At 39.5% G+C, this 21507-nt stretch overlaps 1 protein-coding gene across 7 annotated transcripts in view; it reads left to right on the top strand.

The window, feature by feature from the left end:
* Positions 1-21507, top strand: part of TOX2 (TOX high mobility group box family member 2) — a 259364-nt gene that overhangs the window by 104869 nt on the left and 132988 nt on the right. For all 7 annotated transcript variants that reach the window (XM_079979446.1, XM_079979448.1, XM_079979445.1 and 4 more), the window contains exon 2: positions 7749-7814. In XM_079979446.1, coding sequence (XP_079835572.1) covers positions 7764-7814 — 51 coding nt within the window. In that variant the 5' untranslated portion in view covers positions 7749-7763. The remainder of the gene's footprint in view (positions 1-7748; positions 7815-21507) is intronic.

Below are 21507 nucleotides of genomic sequence, written 5' to 3'. Positions count from 1 at the left end.
TAAAAACGTTAAAAAGCTTTGTTCCATTGCTTTTTATCTAGAACAAATGACCTAAAATTGCAAACTGAAGAAGAAGAAAATTTATGGGAATCTGTTTTGTAGTTACTACCTAAGCAACATGGAGGGTGGTATTTTGCTAAATTTGAAGTTTGAACGAAAAGGTTAAAGACACTTAGTTGCTTTTTTCACCAGAGCTCATTGCAGATATCACACTCAGCAAACATCAAGCCATTGATCTAGTTACAGGTAGGTAGCCATGTTGGTCTGCCGTAGTCGAAACAAAATAATAATAATAAAATCCTTCCAGTAGCACCTTAGAGACCAACTAAGTTTGTTATTGGTATGAGCTTTCGTGTGCATGCACACTTCTTCAGATACACTGAAACAGAAGAAGAAACAATCTGAAGAAGTGTGCATGCACACGAAAGCTCATACCAATAACAAACTTAGTTGGTCTCTAAGGTGCTACTGGAAGGATTTTTTTTTGTTTTCTGTTTCGATTAAGCCATTGAATTCAGCTTGACACCTCCATGGCTGGTTGTAAATTAATCCTAGGCGTGGTGTTATTTCTCACACAGTCCCACCCTACTTCAAATTATGTAACCAGCAAACAGTAACAACAACACAGAAGAACAGTGTGCTAGCAAACAAATAGAGGAATATAATACACGTGTGTGTGTGTGTGTGTGTGTGTGTAATATAATATGAAGAGAACCAATTCAATTAAAATCTGATAGTAGATAAGCCAAAAGGAGAGACCCAAGTATCAGAAGCAACAGTTGAAATTCAGTAAGTGGGTATCAAAAATAGTTAATGCAAACTACCAAATCCTGATGTTTTTTAAGCTGGTACGCTGCTCATGAATGAATATTAAAATAAAATTCCTAACTCTGTTCTTCAACAAACTTGCCTGTAATCTGAAGGGTGGAATTACCTGTTGAAGAACCAAATTAATGTCTTTTAAAAATCCTCCTATCCATTTAAAAAACGTAATTTGGCCCCTGGTAGTAATAATGGCCACTTGTTGACGACCTCCTCCTCCTCCTCCTCCTCCTCCTCCTCCTCCTGTTAGTGGTGGTGTGTATAGATGCACTATATACACTATATGTATTATATATAGAATCATAGAATTCTGGAGTTAGAAGGGACCTTGAGGATCATCTAGTCCAACCCCCTGCAATGCAGGAATATGCAGCTGTCCCAAATGGGGGTTGAACCTGCAACCTTGGTGTTATCAGCACCACACTCTAACCAACTGAGTATTAATATAGATAGACCATTTTGGCTGTGAGACCTGCTCCCTGCCTTGCATGCCTTTTTACATCTGGCCTGGGAGGGCAGGGACCTGATTGATTCCACCTACAAAAGCCAAGGCTGCTGAACAGACTCTTCTTTTTGGAGTATGATTTAGGGTTAAAAATAATAATAATAAAATCTTTATTTTTCAATCTTACGATTTGTGTGGAAATTGTTCAGTTTGGCTGCGTACTTTCTAATGTGTTTTATTAATGGTTTGTGACTACTTTTTGATATTTGTAATTATGTAGAAAATTTTCATGTTGGAAGACACCTTGAGCATGGTTTTAACTATGGAAAGTCAGCATACAAATAAAATGATGGTAGTGTTAATATCCAATTTAAATAGAATAGATAAAATCTTTCAGAGCTTTGCAAGAATTAGACATCACCCATGCCTTTTTCTTTTTCTGCTCTAAAATTCTTCTTTGTTTATATGTATTTTAAATCAATTGCATGGGGACAGAAGAATAATTAAGACAGTAGTTCCGGGCTATTTTCTCTCTCAAATAAACAGAACAAGAAAGAAAACTGTTTCCATTGTGCAGGATGTTTAGGTAATTAAGGTTAAATCAGATCAATTTTTTTTATCGGAAATAGAGTATGATGAATGTATGTCCTTATATCTGGAAATTGATTAGTATCTTGACATGCATGAGGAGATACTTCTAATTGAAATGGGAGAAAACCATCCTAACAAAAGGAAAATATTAAAATATTTTGTTTCAACCGTAAATCAGTGTGGAATGATGAAGCCGATTGTCTTCAATTTCGTTGCGCAGTGCAATGAGAATGAGAATGCAGCACACATTATTTATTTCCTATACCTGGCTATAGCATAAGTGGCAAACATTTAATTGAAAAAATACCCTGGCAGGAGAATTTTTATAATAAATTTGTTTGTGCCCTTACTGCCTGGAGGGGTAAAAAAAATAAAAATCTAATCTGCAGTAAGGAAGTTCTGAAGTTTCCCCTGAATTTTGAGGGTTGATTTTCAGCCTCACTGGTTGGCAATCAGAAGCACAGTAATTTTCAAGACAGGCTTCATTACAGTTACTGAGTTGGCGACAAGTATAGTATATAAAGCAATAAAACAAGTATGTTTTACCAAATTGGAATTACATAACGGGAGAGTCTGCATTTGCTTCCAAGGAAATAGCACCTTTTAAAAAGGCATAGATATGAAGATGAACTCAATTTCTTGCCTAGTTCTAGAAAGGAGCTGATACAATTAGGGCTTCATCCTGGAGATGGAAAATAATGGTTTTTGAATGGATATAGAAATGAGCATGCATTTTATGAGAGATGTAGATTAATACTCTGCCTGCTTGCAGTAGTGTACATCTGGAATAGAAGATATGCAATATTTGGTGCAATGCTAAATTCACCTCCTGTTTCAAAGCTGCAACCTTTGTTTTCTAGTTGCATCATTGTGGGAGTCAGCTCTACTGATTTGGAATCTGGACCGCTTAATGTAGTTGCAAATTATTGAGATTATGGCAGACTAGATATGATGCAACAATATCTGAAACAGCGTACCTTCTAACGTTTCACAGAAGAAAATAGGAACATGCTTGTAATATTGAAGTCATGTGTGACTCCACATCAGCCCTAAGATCTGCATCAGTCTGTAAATTCGAGTTCTAAGTGGTTCTGTATAAAATGAAGCTGTGTGTTCCTGATTCACTATAATTGGGAATCTAAAATAGCTGTAACTCCCCCCCCTCCCATTTGGCCAAAGTGGATGAAATTTACAAGCACAGGAGCTTTTCCAGAGTGAAGCAAGCCTGCGAAATTGCAGACAAATCAGTTCAGAGACTTTTTGTAGGGTAATTAAAAGGATTCATGTTCCTCCATAACTCATATTAGGGCAATTCATCTAGTAGGCCCAAACTCTAAAATCCATAGGTTTCATATTTTTGAGGGGGAAGGGTGGGAGTTTGTCTCTTGTTCTTTCTTAGTTTAAAAGAATTAAAAGGTGACTGAGTGATATGCATTATTGCTTGTACATTTTTGTACAACACAATTTAACACTAAGCTTTCTGGTGCTTATTTGGAATGATGGAGTAGGGGAATCCTGCCCTGACTGTTGCTGACCCTGTGTAGGTCATATGGTGTACATAGCATGGGTCGATTTCATGTTGTGTAACAGATGCAATACAGTTTGTGGCCAGCCTCTCCACACCTGGGTCACTATTACTTTACCTTTCATTGTGTGCAGTGTGGTGGCCGTCCTTACATAAACTCAGTTCAGTGCATGATGACATAGTAGTTGCGTCATCAAAGGAACTGAGCAGGTCTTTGAGTCTTGCACTTTATTTTATGTCATATAAATTAAGATGTCATTTATCAAAGCTATTGTTTCTGGTTTTCTCCAGTGTGGTTAAAATTCTTCAGTTATTCTCAGTTAATGCCTTGCTAGGTAGGGACTACATATGAAGCTGTAAAACAGGGGTCTCCAGTTCTGTATTTTATTAAATAACGGGGTTGGGGATGTTTATCAAGGGGGATGGGGAGGAAGGGAATTATTATCCTTTCCTTGCCTGCCAATGCCCTCCTACAACCCCTTCTTCTGTTCTTCTGCTACCGCCCCTCACTCTAAACAGGTTTGTTTCCAGGCTCTGAGTCCAGCTGATGGGAAAGCTGATGGCATATTGAGTTTATATGCATCAGAAGTTTGAACTTTTGCACTGAAATATCTTAGAGGAACATGTTTACCCTTAGATACAGTCTCACTGTGATTTTTAGTGTGGAAGACAGGAAAGTTAAATTTATTAAAGGAAATGCATATTTAGGTAGTTCCTAGTTTAATTCTATCAAAGTTGGAGGTACAAAGAGCCATACTTATTCTTTCATCTCGGTAAAGACACACAAGATGTCTTCTTTCTCATAGTGGGATGAATGGAGAAGGAAGGGATGGAGGAGGTCAGCAACCCTAAAAGTATCAGTTTAGCGCATGTTAGTTCGGAAAAACAGTCTAGGAAGCTTGGAGTTTCCTCCCTTTATCTGCATTCTCCCCATGCAAAACCACCATACTTACTACAAGCTAGGTTGCATCCCAACATTTCCAGCAAATGGTACCTGGGGGATGGGGAGAAGTGTTATGTGGTGAACGAGATAAGCATTCCTACTTCTCCCAAGTATTTTCCCCTGCAAAGACCACCCAGCACCTGCAATCATGTTGCAGGATCCCAAGTTTGCCAGCATTTCATATAGCTCCAGCCTTTCAGCCTTTGTTCAAAATCATTTAAACAGAAGAATTCTGTTTAAAGCCTGAAGCTTACAGATTTCAACCAGTGATGCTGATGTACTAAAAAAGTTTCATTGACCTGTTTTATATTTTTGTTTGTTCAAAATCCCAGATAATTTGAATCATAATGCAAAAGATCAGCTACCTCTAGCTGTGTTGTGGCATCCAGTCCTTTTCTGGTGCTCAGATAAAGTAACCAAGAAAGGGGTTCTTTAAGTCTGGCTTGAGCTTACTGTAGAAGCTTTATTACATTGCACAGTTCTGAAGGTAAGATTGGGGCCTTCCCTCTAAGAATGTGCACCAGAGAAAGAAATCAGAACAAGTTTGGTGATTTCCTTCTGGTTCTCAGTCTCTGCGGTTCAAAGCACTCTTACGTGATATTTCACCACCTGTGCATAATTTTTGCTACGTTGCCCCATAGCAATACAGATGAGTAAGATTTCACTCGAGCAGTTTTGACAGATTCATGCTGATAAGATGCTGAATAAAGGAGGGAGACAAAAGAAATAAGTAAAGGTGCGCAGGAGAGAAAACTGGCGCACAGGCTAATCTTTGTCACATGTTTTTTACATGTTTTTTTAATACTGTAATTAATGCAGAAAGCATAATTTATAAGAAATAATCCATTATTGCTTGTATAATTATAAGGGTTTACATCCAGCATCTTGTGCCCGTAGTAGAGCTATTTGAGTATCAGCTGCTAGATTGAGAAAGCCTTGTATGCCAAAGGGTCTTTCCTTCATTCAGGAGACAAGGGTCACCTCAGACTTTGTGTCTTGAGCAGGGACTCTTGTTAATTGTAAGATCAGTTTTCTGTTGGAAGCCTGCTGCTTCTCTTTCCAAATGCCTTTGCAAGAAATATTGGTTGGAGGATAACCCAAAGTATCAAGAAGCAGGGAAGGATTGGCAAGCAGAAAGCTTGCCACAAACCGAGACATACACACAATCCGAGATGTAAACAGTGCCATTTTCCAAGTGGCATGGGTAACATCTTTAGAAGTCAGAAAATCAGTTGTATAGAGGAGACCACGGAAGTGTTCACATTCCCATTTACTGTTCACTCATTTCCAGTGTTGGTTTTTCATCCATGTTCACATTATAATTTCCAAAATTCATCTGTAGCCTGTACAGTGGTACCTTGGTTTACAACCATAATTTGTTCTGGAGGTCCGTTTGTAAATCAAAACAGGTTGTAACCCAAGACAAGCTTTTGCCAATGGGGCCTCCAAATTTTTTTTGTTCGTATTCAAAATAATAATAATAGGGCTATAATCCAAAAAAAGGTTGCAAACCGGGACACACAGTTCCGGGTTTGATGTGTTTGTAATCCAAAATGTATGCAAATCAAGACGTATGCAAACCAAGGTACCACTGTGCTTTGCGTTGTTTCGCAAACCAGCTTCACATTGATTGGAGCCCTAAAGCTGTTCCTAATCCAACTCTAGCGATGGTGTGAAACACCCCCACCACTCAACATCCCTTGGTGTGCGCTCAGACATAAAAGAATTGAAGCTTTGCTGATGTGAGCAGCTGGGAAGGTGGGGGAGAGCTGTGAAACGCAGCAGAAGACAACAATTTCACTGTACTCAAAAGCAATAATATGAAGGCCTTCTGGGAAATGATATATAATGAGTTGAAAAAGGTATTTAAGTATACTTTCCCTAAGAAACCAGAGGCCTTCCTCCTGGGTATTGTCGGCCAGAGGGTGATAAAGAAGGACAGAACTTTTTTCCTGTATGCAACAACGGCAGCAAGGATACTCATCGCTAAGCATTGGAAAACCCAAGATCTACCCACACTGGAAGAATGGCAGATGCAACTGATAGACTATATGGAATTGGCAGAGATGACCGGCAGAATCCGAGACCTGGGAGAGGAGAGGGTTGAAGAAGACTGGAAGAAATTCAGGATTTATTTACAAAAACACTGTAATTTGGTTTGAATGTTAAGAAGGATGCCAGATCACAAACAATTGAGCACCACTAAATTAGACGTAAGCTGGATGATAAATGAGACTGAGGAAAATATAAATTTTTTGGAGAATTATCAGACTAAATTAAATGAATAAGACTTAAGAATGTAAATAAGTTGATAAATTGCTGGAAAAAGTTTTGTAATGATGCAAGTGGGAGCGGGAGACGTGAGGGAGTCCAAAGAAGTTTTGATAACACGTTATGATATATGTTATATTGTTTATTACTTTTGCATTTTTGTATTTGGAAAATCTTAATAAATATTTAAAAAAAAAACAAAAAAAAAAACAAAAGCAATAATATGAACACACTCTTAAGATACAGGTATATTTTTTTCCTAGGTGGGAAGTTGCAGTGTACTTTCCCTCCATAGGCTACCATAAGCTACTAGGACAATTCACTGCAGATGATTTGGTTCACCTACAACCAGCTCCAAACTGGCTCAGGGGAGCCATGACAGGAAAACCTATAATCAAGTTAGATGGGAGAGACTGTGCCTCTAACACTCGCTGAGTTGAATGAACCCCATTTGCAATCCAATACAAGAATAGAGCAGGCAAAATGAAGGGGGTGGGAATACCCTTGTTTAAGTAGAATCCTTTCTTAAAGGTTCAGGTTTCCAGGGACCCAGTGGAGGGGGGGAGGAAAGGGAGAAGAGCAAAATTAACTACCCCACAATGTCAGGTGCAACATGTGGGGGAGGGGACAGTGTGCATCCTTGGGTGTAAAATCATGCAGAGTAGACCTATTGAAATTTGTGGACCTCAGTTTTGTTAATTAATTTCAATGGGTCTACTCTGAGTAAAGCTTCCTTGACCATCACCCTGAATCCTGATGGGTGATAAAAGGTGGCAGAGTACTCTGTTTTTCTGACAGTGGGATTTATAGAACTTCTTCTTGTGTGCCTTATTTTTTTTTTATTTCTTAGGAGTCTCATTCAGTAGGTGCAAACTGAGCCTTGATTACACTGGACATGCAATCCCAGGATGCCTCTCTATAGGTGCATAATGTGTGGGGTCATGTGCTTGTCCATGTTAATGAAGAGCACCCATGGGAAAGTTGGTGTATACAACCCAATTTGCTTTGGGAAGGAGGGTCAGTATGAGCTCACCCTTTTCAGGCAAAATGGAACTTTTTGGAATGAAAGTGCTTGGAAAACGCCTAAAATAGCAGCAGAACCTAGCTCTCCTGGCTACAGTGATAACCACTGGTTTCTTCTGTCTTTCCAGTTTGACGGAGAGAACATGTATATGGGAATGAATGACAATAACCAGGAGTTCCTCTCAGCAAATCAGGTAAAACGTAACAATCTTTGTGGGCTGTGTGTATATGCAGGCTATCAAACAACGCTCATTATTTGCTTGTGTGCTGTCCTGTATTAGTTATAATTGAATTGCTTGTGCATTACTAAGGACACAGCATAGTGCAGAGTTGTCAAATAGCATCTCAGATGTCACCTTCCCCGTGAATGTCTGCAAAGGCTGTGCAAGGTTTTCTACCATTTCAGAACAGCGTTTATAGAGGAAGACTTGTTTCATTTTTAACCTTTACTACCCTATGAAAAGCCGGCGCATACTGGAGGAAAGGCACACTCATACTTCTCATGTTATACATTTGATCTCTCACACAGGGTTGGCTTTGAAATTCATTTCAAATGAGGATTCACGATTTGAGACCGGTCGGCTTGCTTGACATCATTTTCATTGCACTTACTTGTGATGCTCTTTTTGCCTTGTGGCACCTTACTAAGAACATAAGAGCATCTCTGCTGGATCAGACCAGATGCCAGTATAGTCCAACATTCTTCCCCTCAGTGGCCAATGACATGCCTCTGTGATGCCCAAAGCATGACACCAGTGAATTAACCCCTCCTGCTGTCCCAGCCTCCCCCCAACAATGGCTAGTATTCCTTGGCAACATATAGCCATAATGACCAGAAGCCAGCAGTAGCCTCATTCGCCATCCCATTTTAACGCTATACAGGTTGGCAGGCACCACGACATCTTGTAGTAGTGGCTTCCACAGTTTGTTTTGTGTGAAGAATTCCTTCCTTTTCTCTGTCCTGAATCTCCCAACATTCAGCTTTGCCGGATGATCCCCAGCTTGTTCTTCTCTACATGCTTGGCTATTTTATCTTTAACAAAACTTTACTCCAGTTTTCCCAGGACGGATGTTAATCTAACTGGCCTGTTAATTGCCAGGACCTGCCCTGGACTCTCCCCCTTTTAAAATAATAGGTAACTTTCCAGTCATCAGATATGGAGGCTTCTTTGAGGGGCGAGTCATGTATTTTTGTGAGAAGATGAGCAATTCCACATTTGAATTCTCTGAGAACTCTCACAGTCCCAGTGATTTTTCAGTTTTTATTTTGTCCATTAGGCCAGAAACTTCATTTCTTGTCACCGCTATATGTCTCAGCTCCTCAGACTCCCCTCCTGCAAAAGTTATTGAAGATACTGGAATCAGGCCCAGATACATTTGTGATGGGGGAGGGTCATAGCTCAGTAGTAGAGCATCTACTTTGCATTCAGAAAGTCTCAGGTACAGTTCAGATAGGGATGGGATTGTCCCCTTTCTGAAACCCTGGAGAGTCACTGCCAGTGTAGGCAATACTGAGCTTGTGTAAGGCAGCTTCCTGCATCCCTAGATGACCTTTGAAGTGCTTTCCAATCCTATGATTGGTTTTCTTTTACGCAGCACCAGCCTATGTTCCTATGCATCTGGCTTAGCTGAGTAAATAGGCAGCAGATCTTTGCAAGCGTGCTTCACTGTCTTCAGTAAATTTGATTGCTCCACTGGAGGTTTGAGAAAAGACTACAAACTGCATTCCGCATAATGTAGTACTCAGTGCATATTGTAAGTTATCAGTCTGTGTCACAGAAATGCACAGCAATAAACATTGCAGAGTATAATCCTGCACAAAGGATTTATATCTAGGCAAAGACTGCTGTAATCTTTCTTTCTTGGATGCTGATATCTGCTTTCTGGGGCAAGGTTGCAATATGTTCTTGACTACTCTGGCAGGCATCTTGTCTTGGCCATATATCTGAATTCTTAAGTGAAGTGTTTGCTTCACATGTAGATCAGAGATTGACCATGATGTAAAAGTAATGTTAAACCAAAGACAAGAAGAAAAACGAGTGCTCACCTTCAGACGTACAATATGTGAGCTTGTCAGATATGGTGAAGTGAGACATATATCCAGTCAGAAGTTTCTAGAGATTGGATAAACTCCAGTTGCTGCCAGAAGAAAAGCTTTTAATTTTTCAAAGGGCAAGAAACAAAGTGACAAAGTTAACTATTAATTGTAAAGTCATAACACCATAATAAAGTGTTCAGAACAAAAACCTGCATTCTACATTCCCTAAGTTAATGATTAGCACATTCAATAAAATACCCATTACCTTGGTTATACAAAACATTTTTTTCTACCTAACGTCAGTTATGTGTGCGTAAGGGAGCCCTAGGCATAGCAGTCGAGCAGGTTAAGGGACACAAGCCCTTTCCATCTGTTCAGGGCGTGTCACATCCAATACTTTTCAAATCTTTTTATCATTGACTGCTTTTTTCCAAGCTTCTTGTGGAGTTATCATCATAATGGTTTAATATTTGTCGCTTTTATGCTGGCCCGTTTGAATGTTTTTCCCTCAGCATTTGTCTGGGGAAGATATCAAAACATTCCCAGAAGCAAGAGATTCTGCAGATGTTCTATGAATGTCCCGGACACTGTAGAGCATATCCTCTTTCATTGCCCATTGTACAGTACGCTCCGTCAACGCGTGCTGTCCCCCCTTTCGGGTGGTCTGGAACCCCAGCAAGCTGAATGTGTGGGACTCTACCTATCCGACGCTGACCAAAGGGTAACGGCGGGGGTAGCCGAGTTTTTGGCAACAGTCCTCCAAGGAGCAGGTTAACAAGGAAAACCACTGATTCTATATGTATATATTTATATTCGTATGTAGCCAACTCCTGCCTTTTTATATATATCTCAAGGCTTTTATATGTTATTTTCCTTTTATGGTTTTACCAACATAATGCCTAATAAAGGTTTGATAAGTAAGTAAGTAATATTTGTCAAAATGCCTAAATGACATGGGCGCTGTATGTAAATAAAAGTAAACAGCAAAGTACTCACAGCTTCACAGTCTAAATAAAAACAACAGGGAAAGGACTTGAAGGAAAATTTAGTATTTTCAGGTGAAGCTAGAAACTTCTAACACCTATAAGGCAAATTATTAGCAGCGTTTGCCCCTGTCACTCCTTTGCCTGTGTATGTGCAGATCTCCTTCCTTACCACACAATCCTAACCATGTCTACTCGGAAGTAAGTTTTGCTGAATTCAGTGGTGCCTACTCCCAGATAAAGAGGCAGCATCTCTTCTGACTTACAGTCTGCAAACTCAGGCAAGGGTACAGAAGGGCTCAGTTTAGTACCCTTCCCCACACTATGAAAAAGAGGTTTGCTAATGTTGTTTGTCCTCATGGTTTCATTTACCTATTTGTGGTATTTTTTAATACCACTTTTCCATGTAAATTTCCAAAATGGTTCACAATAAACATGAGAAACATTCAGATCATAAAAGATCCTAACGTAATGAAACATGAAAAACTCAATGAAGGCAAAATGAACAAACAGCAGAGCATGTTTACAGATTCAACTTCTGAAAGCACAAATGGAAAAGAAAAAAAGTGGTAGCTACATAGGTTTTTCATGGGAGGGGATTCCAAAGGATACAAGGATATCTACCACTAGGTCAGTTCCTCCAACTACATACTGTGCTTTAAACATGGACACAATCCCATTTACTTCAATTTGGGTGTATGAAGCAATGATTCTTCAACATCAACTTCATTGGACTGGTCATGTTGTTCGGATGCCTGATTATCATCTTCCAAAGCAACTACTCTATTCTGAACTTAAAAATGGAAAGTGGACTGCTGGTGGTCAACAAAAAGGGTTTAAGGACTCTCTCAAGGCAAATCTTAAAAAAATAGTAAAAACACCAACAATTGGGAAACACTGGCCTGCGAGTGCTCCAACTGGAGAATAGCCTTTACCAAAGGTGTCATGGACTTTGAAGATGCTCGAACTCAGGAAAGGGAGAAACGTGCTAAGAGGAAGGCACGTTTGGCAAACCCTCACCATGATCAACTCCACCTGGAAACCTATGTCCCCACTGTGGAAGGACGTGTGGATCCAAAATTGTACTCTACACTCACTGTTAAGACTGTTCATGGAAGACAATCTTACTTGGCTATGAGTGATTGCCAAAGATAATCTGCCCTCAGCAGACACGCTAGCCTTTTAAATCTTATTTTTAAGCACATGGTTGTCCAAGTGGGGTTGGTGTTAGGTATGAGGGTGAAACAATATGCTGATAATTATTCCTAAAAACTGGTGCACATTTCCATGTTTCTTTTGTAGGAATTCTATTTTGTCACCACACAAAAGATCTGATCTAGAGAAATACTGAAAAACTCCAATGTCTAAACAGCTAGTCAACTCTTTGTTTTGTTGCTTATCAAGGTCAGGCCAAATAAAAGAAGTTCATTAGCATCTGAACTGAAACTGCTTAGGTCACTGGGAACAGAAGTTTCCTAGTACACCTCTGAATGAAACTCAAAGTGTATTATTAATAGAGCATGAATAATGAAAGCAGCTAGATGCTCAGAGTATTCTTTGTTGGGAAAACGTAAGCAATAATTTTACATACTAATGCATGAAGAAAGGTCAAAGAATCCCAGTCCAAGGGCCAGGATGACTCATCTAGCCATGCAGAATATAATATGGAGAAGCAAGATAGACAAAAGAAAACTATGAAGGGATTCAAATAACTAGTGTGGTGATAGTTTGGGATCACTACTTAGAATGCAATAATTTTTGCACAAAATTCAGGGGTTGCACCTTGGATACAAAGAGCACGTACACACTCAAACGTGTAAATGACCACTTTTAAAATATATATAAACGAGGACATGATTCTTTCCCATTTACCACTAATGTAATTTTAAAGATGGAAATGCAATTTATATCCATATCTGCTCTTCAAATTTGATGAAATATATGTTTATCTTGCACCTGAGTATTGCTAAAAATTGCTGGGGAAAGGGCCCTTTTGCTTAAAGGTTGCAGTCCTATTAGGGCTGTTACCAATGGCTTTTTTTGGCAGTTTGGGCTCATGAGTTCTATGATTATAAAATGATTTCACACCAGCCCATCACAGAAGCCTCTTTCTTTTCATATCTGTATAGCACTAAAGATCCCAAGTCAGTATAAGGCCGGGAAAATAACACAAGACAAATGATGTGTTTATATATTGTTGTAAATGTTGAAACAGTGTCTTGCACTTCTTGTTCTGCACCCAGACATCTTTTTGTTGAATGGTCTTCTGAAACAGGAAACAGTATGCTCTTTTCCCCATGGCGGGTGCTCTCTCACACTTTTTTAATGTTACAGGGACTTTTCCACGTTTGCACCCTGGTTATCGAATGCCTCCCCAGAGGGGCTGCTGGCACCATGTTAGGACTGTTTTATTTTACAATGCATTTGAATCCACTGAATCTTTGATCTTTTGTATATTTTCAGTGATATTTCTGTGCTGTTTTATTCTCTGATGCTGAAATTGCCTGCTGCTTTTTATGGTTTTGTGATTATTGTTAAGTATTCATCACACTTAATTTTTCTGTAAAAACAGAGCATGTATAAATGTTGTACACAAAGCATGCATGCATACGTGAGGGCCTGAAGGGCAGTTATCTTCTCAGTGACATGGTGGACCCCCTTTCCCTCTACTTTCCAATGGAAAGTGAAAAGGCTGCTTTCCACTGAGGTTTTGCTTTTAAGATGTTGGTTTTAATTTGGTCTCCACTTGGTTGTTTCGTTGCTGCTGTATTTTTTTATGGTGTTTACTTTGTTAGCTTGTTCAACCAGCTTTATATTGCTGCTGCTGCTGCTGATTTTGCTATCATTCGGTACCATTGTTGAGGCAGAAAGACTGGGCTTACAGCGTTCAACTAAACTAACCCAGAAAGAACAACTAGTGATAAACGTGAGCTTGGTTTTCCATGGGATTTGAACAGTAAATTTGTTAAACTGGGCCTATTATGAATTGGGCCTTGACGCCTTTGGTGCCTAAGCCTGGCTCATAACTGCTTAAACTATCTTTCCCCACTCTTAAAGAAACACACACTTGCAGGACTGCCATTCTACCTTTACCCTCTTCTCTTTCTCTCTCTCTCTAAACTTACCTGGTGGCAATAATACAGAGGGCTCAAACTAAGGTCTCATTGGACTCTAGGCCAGGGCTGGCTCAACCATTTGGCAAAGTGAGGCAACCCCCACAGGTGGAAGATGCTCATGAGCAGTAGGAGCAACCTGCTGGCTTTTCCTTCTAAATCTCAGAATAATTTCTTCCTTTTGGAGAAATTAAGGCTTGTGTTTAATTCTACAGACTCCATAAAAAATTAAGGCCATCTGCCTTACATTCTGTCAGCAGAAAAGCTAATTTCCCACTCTGCAAATGAGCTGCAGCAAATTTAAGGTTCATGTGGTCCCCTGTCACTCTTTTCATTTTGCCGGTGAGAAAGAGATCAGAAGCTTTCTATTCTGATTCTGAATGAACCACAGTTCTCCAATCCCCATGGTATCAAAACCTGGGAACTGTGGTTTGTTTAAACTATGGGTCAGGAAACTAGGCAAAACCAGTGCCACCTACTGACCAAACCGTAAAATGACGTTATGCATACTGAGCTTATTCAAACAATCAGAAAAAGCAGGACCAAATGATATTCAGTATAAAACATTCCCTGTGAATGCAAAGCAGGAGAAGGCTAGGCTAGGCTAGACTAATTCTGAAATTATCATTTTTACTGACCGAACTGCAGTCTTCTTCTTTTTTTTAAAGGTAGAATTATATGCAAGCCTTAATTGCTATCTAGATGAGTTATATTAGAAGAACCATCCAAAATTCTATAGTTGCTGGCATCCATCTTTTTTGGGAGACAAGGGAAGAATTCTCCTTCAGGCATGAAGTCAAACCACTGGAGAGTTAAAGCTCCTGCTGGGGCTGTAGAGACCGATACAGAAGAGACATGTTTTGTTGCGTCTGGGGCAGATGAAGGTGTCTGGTTGTGCTGATGCTGGTGTACTGTGGTGTATCTGCTTTCTGTGCTCCTCCCAGCAGCCATTCCTCCTTTGGTCACTGCTGGGGTACACAACTTGACTGATTGTCTTCCGGTGCTGTGGTCATCTGCAAGGGATTCCCACATGGCGGAATGTGGGCTTTGGGGAGCACACCTTTGCTTGAGACTCTATCCTGCCATGTGATGCCCAAAATCTTCCTGATGCAGCACATGTGGAAGACATTGAGGCATTGCTTCTGATGGGTGTAAGTTGTCCAAGACTCACTACCATAAAGCAGCATGCTCAACACGCAAGCCTGGTAGACCTTCATTGAACAGACCCAATAGAACAGCAGCAAAAAACTTGGGAAGCAAAACATAGCAACAAGCAAAACGATAACCCTCCTACAGTACATGTCCAAAGACAGAAGGAAATATGCAGCATCTAAAGAAACACCCAATGATGGATATAATAATTTATCATTTCTAAAAGCTTCAGAAAATATATGCATTTAGGAATAATTCTAATATTCTAAATTAATGAAACTATTTTTTTTTTATCCTTTCTGGACACCTATTCTTTTCTCTCCATAAGTAATGAAAAACAGCCCAAGTGTCTTGTATTCTGCCTTGTTCTCTACCCCTTGATTAAGATCCTAATTTAGCCAGCACAGCAGTATATCATAATTTGGATAGCCATTCTGCCTCAGACAGGCACTTCTGAGACTTCCAATATTGGACCAAAATTATTCGTGCTGTGACGGCCCTACTGAGAATTAATTCTTTATCCTCTTTAGCAATATTTTTCTTAATGTAATTGGGAAGGTAAATTAAAGGGTCTAGGAGTAAAGTATACCCTGCCATCTCCTTTATGCTTTCTGCAGTCATTTAAAAAAATAAAATTGTAGCCCTTTTGAATGTATTTGCCATGTGTGGAAAAATTCACCCTTCTGGACTCCACATGCCCAACATTTTCATCATTTATTTTAAAAGCAATTTCTTCCTATGAGGTAACAGGATCATTACTGGTTAAATTGACATGTCTATGGAGAGCTCTTCCTAGGTATGTGAAAATCCCTGTGCCATTTTTTTTTAAAGTTAACATTAAGTTCAAAGCCAGAATTCTTACACTTTCTTGAAATATAAAGTGTGGCATTAATGATAAGAAAGCACAATCTCACTTGCCTTGAGCATAGAGCTCAGGGCACAAAGGAGCTCAGTTAAGAGTCCAATATCGCTCCCCCTTCTCTATCATGATTTCTGGTTGGGTGCCCAGTCATCACCGCTGTGAGTTTTGTCATGGATGAAGTGTTCACGTCAAGCATAAGCCTCACACGAAAGCACTGTGCAACCACCACCTCCTGTCCAGGTCCAGACACAAGGCCCTGCTCCCATATCTGACAAGAGTGACTTTGTGTCGAAGGTTTGAGTTAAATTCCAGGGCATCTCCTGCTGTAAGGAAATGCTCAGACATGGACAACATGGGCTGTCATGTGGGAATGGAGGGCAATGATAGACCCTTGCACCTTCTGCATGGAGCAAGCAGGATTGCACCCAGAGTTGTCATTAATGTTCATCAACTTATTAAAACAGGGCATAAAATGATACATTATGTTATTGCTACTTTTTTCGTACATGGGTAAGTTTGAATTTTTATGTCAGTCAACTGATCTGTCAGTTATGGTACCACTTGATGTTCAGCACAGCCAAGAATCCTTATGAACTTGTGATAAGCTAAGTTTTATTCTGGTTGGGTTTATTTTTTTGATCTGAAATACAACTCATTAATAGCCTTTGCCATATCATACTGCACTGTTGGGTATTATAATTGGAAAATGTTGAAACATAAAATTTATCTTCAATATAGTCATTTTCTAACGTTTGTTACTGGTTCAGAAGCTACAAAAAATTGTTTTTCCTAGCATTTTTCTTAGAAGGCATGATCTTTATGAAGGTCACCTGCATTATTTGTATTATTAATTCAAATAAATCTAATCTGATAATTTTTCCATGGATAATTACAGATGGTGCCTAGCCTGTTCTTTGAACGAACTAGATATTTCTACTTTTGTCATCTATGCTTCCATTATTTTTATAGGTAGGAGCTTGTCTTAAGCTGAGGGCTTTGTTGTGCATGGGGAAGCAATGGAGACATACAGCAAGAGACTTTGTGTGAATATCCCTCCATTTGAGCTTTTTGCTTACAGCACATTACCACATTAAGAAAGGAGAGAAGCATCTTCTCAACTCCCTTGCCTCACCTTTCAGTTAATAACATTTGTGCCCAGGATTTCTTGTGGACCAAAATTGTAATGGGTATGAGCATTATGCATTAGAAATTATTTTTTTCTGAGTTCTCTTACTGGGGGTAATAATAACACACTAAAAACCATCTTCTGCATAATTATCTCATTAAACACAGGAAATTGTCTCAATAAAATGGGGTGGGGGTAGGAAACCCAGTTAAAAATACGTAATCCAGAAGATACATTTGAAACAAAACTAAAACTAAACAAAATAAACATTTGTGGAAAAGACACATTTATCCAGCTGGGAAATCCTGTCAGAACAAAAATGTCTTCAGTTGTTTCTAGGAAGTGCTGATAGTGGGCGCCAGTCATATCTCGACATATCTCTGTAGGGCAGCCACCATAAAAGCCCAGCTCTGAGGGTCTTTGCCTTCTGTACTACACTGTTGCATCCTGCTCTTCTACATCTCATAAGGGCTTTGACATGGATAGGACAAATATCGGATGGGAAAAATGCTCCTTAAAAAGTCTTGCAGGCTTCTCCAGATCCCCCCCCCCACTCCTTGAGGAGGGCTTTATGTGCTGTAGATGGTCTTACCACAGGGTTAGCCAATTTAGGTGTGGCTACAGGCATTAGCTATTGATTCAGGTTTGTTGTCTGCCAGTTGTCCACATCATTGTGCAGTACTGAGCAATTGGCTTTGAGGTTGCCACGTGTGGTACTCTACCATCTGTTTGCTAACCATTGCTGTTAGTGAGGTTGTGCATTGTTTCGATCTCCTCCACAATTGCCCTGTATCTCTTCCTCTCTGTGCTATAGGCAGGAATTACTGTGCTTATGAGTGCTTTGTAGTAAGTAAGTACAGCAACAACAAAGAATTGAAATGGGGAAATGTTAACTGTCTAAAAAATTAGCAAGGGTAGTAAAATGATAATAATATATGGGGGGGTTTACATAAATTTATTTTTAATATATGAAGCAGAAAATGACAACAAGGGAGAAAGGAATAACTGGTTAACAACAAGTCTATACGACATGTACACCATGCAAGAATGCTTGATGTAGCTAACATACTATATAATCACAATATGCCTGCTTTTTTCCATGATAAAACGTTGTGATTCTGTTTTTCATTAATCTCTTCTGCTCAGTCTCTAGATGCCTTGGGGAAGTGAAAATCTATTCTCCTCTGTTTGGAAAGCTTGTAGTATTACTGTATGAAGATTTATTTCAAGGGGGGGGGGGCAAAATCTGAAGAAGCTGTACACTCTTATAGAACCCAAGATGTTTATTTTTTTAAAAAATCAATTAATAACTAAGAATTGAACTTCCTCCTTTTAACACCTTTTTTTACTTAAAAAAAACAACAACAACAAGCAGCACCCTCCATATATAAGATGGAAGGTCTGGGAAACCCAAGGTGGATGGTTGGCTAAAACAATCCAGTGAGAACTTTGGATGCTCAGTAGACAGAATGCTCTCTGACTGTTGAAGTGTGGAGGGGCTGGAATCCATGGGGGCATGGGGACATTTCCTAGAAGAAATGGTGACTGGCTGAAACCTGGAGCAGGAGCACTCCGGGCCACAACATTTTGTTGCAAGTCCCACTTGACATGGCTAATAACCATTAACAGAACTGTTTTGAATTTGTGGATCAAGATTAATGCTTATGAAGAGAGGCTGTGGTAGAAATCAGGTGGAAATAAGACTTCCACAAATATGTTCCCAATGCGTTTATTCTAAGTTTGCAATCTGATCATTTGTGATGTCCACTGAATGCTGGTACGTGGGTTCATATAACTGTGCATTGGCATCTTTCTGTCTCGGGAGACAAGACAGACAGATGCCAACACACAGTTCTATGAACCCATGTGGACATAAGAGTGTGTGTGGCTGAACTTAATTAGTTTATTGTTTAAGTTTATATTATATCCCTCAAGTTTGAAAACAAGTGGAGTAAACACACAAAGTAATCAGCTAAAAAGACATCAGAATGTATAAAAAGAAGAGCACTGTCCCACACTAAAACAACGCAGTCTTATATTCCCTAACTTTAGACTGTTAATATATCTGATCAATAGCCTGGTTGCTGCTTGAAACACAACTGACAAGTTGTTTGTGTGAATAGACTTTCTTTACCTTGCAGTGAAGCAATGTTAACCATACCATCACAGATGTAAGGGGAGAAAGGTTTGATAGGCCTGCCCACAACCTGGTGTGTATGGGTTTTTGCCATCTCTTCCCTAGCTGCAGGTAGAGCACAAGGATGATGCATCCACTGGACTGTGAAATGTAGAGGCACAGTGGAATCTCTGGTTTTGGTGCATCAATAACTGTTCTAAGAGCTAATTCATATGTGAGATCAGCAGCAAGGTTGCTAGGCTTGCAAACCAGTAGATGCATTAGGTCGCAACCTCAGCTGTGATCTATAGCAGCCATTCCATCAGGATGTGTGAGAAGGAGAGTGATGGAACTGCAAGGTCTCTCCATTAGCTCTGCTGAAACACCAAGAACTTTTTACTCCTTTGTGGGAGGCCTTTATTTTTTCTTTTTTGGGCTTAACAGCAGGATAAAATTGCAGGTGACTATTATGATAATATGAATCAAGTATTAGAATGACTCATCTTCTTTAAACTGCCTTAAAAATATTACTTTTGATTCTAATAGAAACTATATCTTTTTAAAAAAGTATATTGTTTAGATCTCTTAGCACTTGCCCCCCCCCATCCGCCCACATAAAAGTGTGTTTCCTTTTATTTTAATAGCAGCAATGTATGATAAAACTTGCTTTGGCTTCCTGTTCTCACCCTCATTAGTTTGCAATCTTGCCAATATTTACTTTGACATTGCTGTTTATTTACCAAAGCACCTTTTATTGTATTGGTCATAACATCATTGCTAATCACATACACATTGTATTAAAACAAGCACTCTATATATCATTTGTTGTTTGTTGAACCTTGTCTAACCCTACGTAAGTGCATTAAAACATCAGGAACACATCTTCAGAATCTCATTTGAGAGGGGAGTAAATAATCATGACAGCTATGACTCTATAGCACACACAAGAATATCACTCAGTTTTCCCAGAGGGTTTTAACATATTGCTAACTCTTTACCCAGCAGTTCATCAATGTGGTGTGTTTTCTTTCCTTTTAGTCAGAAAATGTTGCACACTCCCCACTGCTAATGTAGCTAAAGACGTGGTGGAGAATTAAATAAATTGACAAGCTTGGATGTCTAGCGGTGATGAGCTAAGTTTTTCTAATACAGTTCAGTGGGCAAATCACCTCACCCCCTGATTATTCCTCTTATGCTGTTCACAATTTGTGTCTTATATATGTTACATTTCTTCATCCTAATTCTGCAAGATTGAAATTATTTGATTCTTGAAACCATTTTCTTGGGGTAAGCAAATAAATACTGAACATATAAATACTAATAGGATGCATAGGAGCACAAGAAGCAGCCTGGAATTAAAAAGACCATTTCATTCAGAATTGTCTACCTGGACTGACAGTGGGTTTGCAGGATTTGAGACAGGGGTCTTCTCAGCCCTACCTGGAGATGCCAGAAATTGCACTTGAGATTTTCATACAAATAATGTTCTCTATTACTGATCCAGTAGGGGAGATCAACTCATGTATAGTTCTGCATATAGGTCTATTTTCTGTATCAAGAGTCTACATACTGTGGCATGGTGGGGAGGGTAGAGGGGTGCCTTTATAGTAATTAGGGCTGCACATGTAGCTACTGGCATTGGATAAAAAATGGTAGAGTGTCCAGTGGGCATTGAGGTCAGCTGCACATCCATGATCAAATGTGATGAAGCCAATACAAACTTCATTACCATTGCATGGTATAGAACAAGAGCTAATGTGATGCTCTCCAGATGTTGTTAGACTACAACTCCCATCAGCTTCAGCCAGCATAGCCAATGGTTAGGGTGATGGGAATTTTAGTCCAACAAATATTTGGACATCTACTCCTGGTATAGAAGTTGGGGATGCTTTTTCTCATCCGCACTGTGATGCAGGTAGGAATAGGTCTTTTTATGTCTTCGCTGAAAGTAGTCCTAGCTTTTTGAAATATCCTGTAGCCCTTTTCTGGCCAACTGAATTCCTCTTTGTGGACAGTATGATACATTAGCTGATGATACAGAAACCTTTATTTGAAAAATGTGCATTTGAAGGCTGTGAACTGATAAGAGCATTTCCTTGCAAGTAAGTTACACTGAAAGAAGGAGAATTTACACTCTGATAAGCTTTTAAAGACCAGGCTGCAAAACAACAAATCTTCCATTTCCACTGGAATTATTTTAAAATGTGTGGTTCTGGACTATAAATGTCTAGCTCAGTCGCCAACAACAGTCTGTCTGAACTGAGAAATAATCCTGTGAACACCAAAGGCATATAGCATAATAGAAATGCTGACAGACTCTTAGTCACAGCGGCACACAACTGCTGCATGAAAATAATTCCTGTTGTTCAATTGAATCAGAAGGGCATTTGACCCTCACAATGAGTCAAATACAAAATGTAATGCAATCCCCAACAGGAGCATCAGTATTAATGAAACTTGACATGTGATCAAACGGCCATGGCCATTTGACCCCGGA

The sequence above is a fragment of the Podarcis cretensis genome (genome assembly GCF_951804945.1).
Source record: "Podarcis cretensis genome assembly, chromosome: 6".
NCBI classification, from domain to species: domain Eukaryota; kingdom Metazoa; phylum Chordata; class Lepidosauria; order Squamata; family Lacertidae; genus Podarcis; species Podarcis cretensis.
Note: the sequence above shows the minus strand (reverse complement) of the source record. Positions and strands in the feature narration are given on the sequence as shown.